At 35.6% G+C, this 4557-nt stretch overlaps 2 protein-coding genes across 3 annotated transcripts in view; one reads left to right on the top strand and one right to left on the bottom strand.

The window, feature by feature from the left end:
* The window catches only part of LOC109543547 (transient receptor potential channel pyrexia), an 11109-nt gene extending 8848 nt beyond the window's left edge, over positions 1-2261 (bottom strand). The window contains exon 1 of the mRNA XM_048661840.1: positions 2166-2261. The gene's annotated coding sequence lies outside the window, so the exon portion shown is untranslated. The remainder of the gene's footprint in view (positions 1-2165) is intronic.
* LOC109543548 (ubiquinone biosynthesis monooxygenase COQ6, mitochondrial) overlaps positions 1-4557 on the top strand; it is a 30282-nt gene that overhangs the window by 18910 nt on the left and 6815 nt on the right. Inside the window, exons 4-5 of one of the 2 annotated variants that reach the window (XM_019913320.2) lie at positions 2481-2588; positions 2645-2707. The exons of the other annotated variant lie outside the window; for it this stretch is intronic. Of the exons in view, the coding sequence (XP_019768879.2) occupies positions 2481-2588; positions 2645-2707 (171 nt within the window). The remainder of the gene's footprint in view (positions 1-2480; positions 2589-2644; positions 2708-4557) is intronic. 2 annotated transcript variants of the gene reach the window in all.

The following is a 4557-nucleotide window of genomic DNA, read 5'->3' on the forward strand; positions in this document are numbered from 1 at the left end:
GTCTTCTTATTTTCTATCACGCAACGCATTCTTGATGTTAAGACGATACGAATCTCTCTTCAGCTTATAGTTAGAAAATATGTCAAACGAATTTATTAGGGCTTATTTTCAATTATCTATATTATTTGTATGATTAATTGTGTTTACCAAGTATCAAAATGGATTTTTTCCCTTCATATACTCTTTGATTGCTTTATGATTAAATCTTCTCAATTTAGTTTAATTTTTTAGCCTTGGATTAGTTCAGTTATATTTTTTTTTAACATACGCGCGATGGCTTAACATTATGTATACATATAGTATGTCAATTGTATCCTGTCTCTGTAGCTCTTCCTCGTTTTACCGTCTATTTTAAACAGATAGAACGTCTTCTAAACACCAAAATTAATTGATTTTTTAGTCCTATTCAGATACAAGTTGTAGCAGACGTTCATGAGCAACATACACAAGAGCAGTCACAAAAACATGCTACAATGCGAAAAGTATTAAGTAATGCTGAACGCCAAAAACTATTTCGTGCTAAAAAAGGACCAGTAAGTAATAGATCAACTCAAAGTAGCTTTCATCAACCACGAACTAGTGCTGAACGTCAAAGATTATACAAAGCAAACAAGAAATTACAACTACGAAATACAGAAACTCAAGAAGAAGAGTTTACACAAACTCTATAAGAGCAATATGTACAACATCTCGTTAAAGAATGTTAAATGTTGCAAATAAAAAAGATATTTTACATTCAAAAGAAAACTAAATTAAATTTTACCTATTCCTGATGCATTTGTAAATTATTAGACTAACAAGAATATTAAAATTATAAAATAAAATTATTATTGCCATCATGCGTTAAACAAGTTCAATATTTTATGGTTTCTATAAATATATGAAGTTATCACTTCTGTCGAGCGTCCCGTGACGCACACCATTTTTTATATAAACAAATATTGAAACATGTCCAGACTAGGTAAATAGCGCCTATACAAATTTAAATGAAGTTCGTCCAGTACTCCACTGGGCAGTTGCAACAAATGCTATTTTATTTCAGAAGCACTATTATTGGTCGAAAAACAACAAGTTTCAAGGACAAGGTGTTCCTTGTCCTTGGAACAGCTCAGAATTCCGAGAAACAGTCAGTCAGTAACAGCCTGTGACTCACGGCCTGGTCACATTAAAGAAAATATCGGAGACGGCTGTTACTGCTGTTCCCGATATTTTCTGTTCATTGAGAATATTGCTATCTGCCGAATCATGGGTGTATGAATTCGAAAATCATCAGATCTCACGTCCCACTCTCATACATACAAAGCCACTTCATGAGAATAAAATATCTCCTTTCGCTAAAACTCAGGCCAATCAAAAGGCACAAAGGCAGGTATTTGCCTTTTTGCTTTGTTGAAATATCGAAATCCCAGTTATGTTGTACTGGTACTGACCAGCATAGTAGGCGAGCCCTGTTATTTCATAACACATGTTATTTTAAATATCGATAACAGGTACCGACTGTTCCATATCGATATCTGTTCCAAAATACCTGTGACAAGTATTTCGTGTCATTCCTAGTCCGGACCTTAACGTGATTGAACATGTTTGGGATCAGCTCAAACGACGTATTCGACGACGAGATCCTACTCCTGAGAACTTGGCTTAACTGGAAAACGCGGTTCTTCAAGAATGGCACAACAATAATTCATTACAACCTTTTTTATGGGATTCCAAGACGTTTGAGGGACGTTATTCGAGCTAGAAGCGGCAATACACGCTATTGAATCGGTTAAGGACGGAAACTTTACCCGAATTTCAAAATGTATTTTTCATAAATTTTTACCAGAAATCTGAAAAACTAGTGATTCATGTTTTGTTTTAATTTGTCTTTCGAAAACATTCCCATGTTCATTTAAAAATCAATAATTTGAATTTTGGTAAAAGTATGTAGGGTTTTTAATATTTTTTTATCATTTAGAGGCTGTGAATTCTAAACTATCCGTTTGATTCATAAACATTCCCACCACTAGCAGGCTTTCGATTCAGGATTTCCATTCGTACTAAGTGAACGCTGATAAAGTAAACTAACCACGCAACAGATCCAGTTTGAATTACCTACCTAGTTTGCAGTTTACATTTATTCACAATTTTTGTTAACAAGCTTTTAACCACACATACATACGTACATTGAATGAATCTGATCTTGACCAACCGACACACACTGTACGTCTTCTGGACATTTATCCTACTAGACTAGCATTGCTTTCCGCTTAGTTCAACGTCGGAAACTTGCTATTTTTAAGCTTCTTGAAAATGTTTCGTAAAGCAAACAAGCCGTCTTTTCTCAATCTTCACTTAGGCGATGCTAAATGGACTGTTATTGCTTACAAGTGGGGAATGGGGACGAAATATAAATACTGCAAAATCGGTTGTTTATTTATAGGAAAGTGCATGAAATGCCAGTTCTTTTCGACTAAATTCGAGTTTTTTCCAATTTTCAGTTAGGCTGCGATGGCGTGAATTCCTCAGTGCGAAAGGCTATGGAAGCTGACTATCTCAGCTGGAGTTACAATCAAATGGGCGTTGTAGCCACTGTCCGATTCTGCGAAGTAGGCCCTTTACCAGGAATGCACAAGTTTCCATTGATCCACGCTAATTTTTCCAGAAATTCAACAACGAGATCGCGTGGCAGAGGTTCCTCCCCAATGGCCCCATCGCTTTGCTGCCGGTCAGTTTTCTGACTAGACTATGTGCATCCAGCTATGTTGCTTTCAAACATTAAGGTCCGGTTCCACCAAGAGTGATTAACTAATCATTAACTAATCACAATCATTTTTTAATCACCACTTTAATAATAATTAAATTGTCATGCGTTCCACAACAAACATTTTAACTCCGGTTGGTTAATCATCAGTCTCATCGGGTAAGATCGTATTTCTTTTGAATCCACGGTTCTGATTGGTTCAAGCAACTGACAGATCAACTGAAATCATTTTTCCTCAAAATAGTAATCACATGTCGCTTGAACATTGATAGAGAAATATTCTTCTATTACGAAATACTTCTGCGTTTAATATGAGTATAATCCAACACTGAAATAAGTTTGGGAAAACGAGCTAATGCATAAAAAATTACTTCTGCTGCACTTATTTCCCTTTTCGTAAATGGGAGTTTAATGTCATTTCGAGCTACTGCAGCAGTTACTCGACTGTACAATTCGATGCGGACTAGTTTTGGTTAGTCCAAAAAAGTCTCCAGCAGCGATAAGATGCGATCCAGTTGCGTAATACCTCAACACAAGTAAAAGTTCTGTCATGGGTTGAATAGTGTTGTTTCTAAAAAATCCTTTTAATGAACATGTGGCAATTTTACTATTATTCATTTATCATAATTTTTTTTCTATTTCCAGCAGTAAAGTTTGGACAGTGTTTTTCGATAAGCAAAATAGCGTAAAAAGCTCAAGATGTCCATGATTTCAAAATAATTGACTCGCGGATTAAATATTTGGAGTCTTCTAACAACTTGAATGTCACTATCCTCATCAGATGGTGGTAAAACATCGCCATATCGTGATTATCGTCAATAACCAGCCATTTTAGGCGATTAAGTTAACCACTGATTAAGTGTCCATATTCGTGGTTAAAATTATGGTGGAACGCAAAGTGTTGATTAAATATTTTTTTAATGAATGATTAACATTTTAATCGGAGATGGTGGAACCGGGCCTAATAGTCCAGTCAAATTAGAGTTTCAACTCGGAATTCAAGATAACAAGCCGTAAACCCGTATAAACCTTTACCTTAACATCCTAAAACTTGTCTCAAAACCTACTTAAGATCGTGTGGACGCGACTGTAGATAACTAAGGTCAAAGGTGAAAAATGTATTTTTGCAAATATTTCGTTTCCCGTAAGTTTTACGGTATTTAAATTTATTACGAATGTTGTAGCTGACTAAATTCTTTTGTTTAAAAATTTTTTTATACGTTAAACTGTTTTAGAAATAGAGTGCGGAGAGCGCGCATCGTTTAACTATGTACAGGGTTATTGATTGAACTTTGGCCATCCCGTTTTAACATCTAATTTGGAAATTGGAGAAAAATGTACCCCCAAAATAGTTCCCCATGTAGTTCCCAAAAATAGAATAATTTCTGGAAAAAAGTCATCGTCGAAAAAAGCATTGTCCTTACTGGTTTTTTTGTCGGCGCTCTTCACAACAAGTCGCTGATGAATAAACGAGTTTTCTCTCTCTTTGCTGTTAGATTTCAAAGAGCGTATTAGTTGCTAAGCCATTTCTCCGATCATTCAGTTGATATTGATATTAGCTGGAATGCCCCCTACATACTAACTAATACATTACTTCTCATGCAATATTTGATTCAATACAGTTCGTATCGCTTGCCGTAACCAGCTTGGCTTAATTAACATTGAGTTATTACCAAAGCGGCATTAATAGCCAATCTGATGCGTGTGAACACAATTCAATTCGCCCAGCATTAGACATGCAATTCAGATGACCTAAACAAGCCTTTGCGTGCGGAATTTTCAGTTTTACAATCTTCTACAGTTCAATCGGGCTG

Source organism: Dendroctonus ponderosae, unplaced genomic scaffold, assembly GCF_020466585.1.
Source record: "Dendroctonus ponderosae isolate FM_Combo_2020 unplaced genomic scaffold, Dpon_F_20191213v2 Dpon_F_20191213_10, whole genome shotgun sequence".
NCBI classification, from domain to species: Eukaryota; Metazoa; Arthropoda; class Insecta; order Coleoptera; family Curculionidae; genus Dendroctonus; species Dendroctonus ponderosae.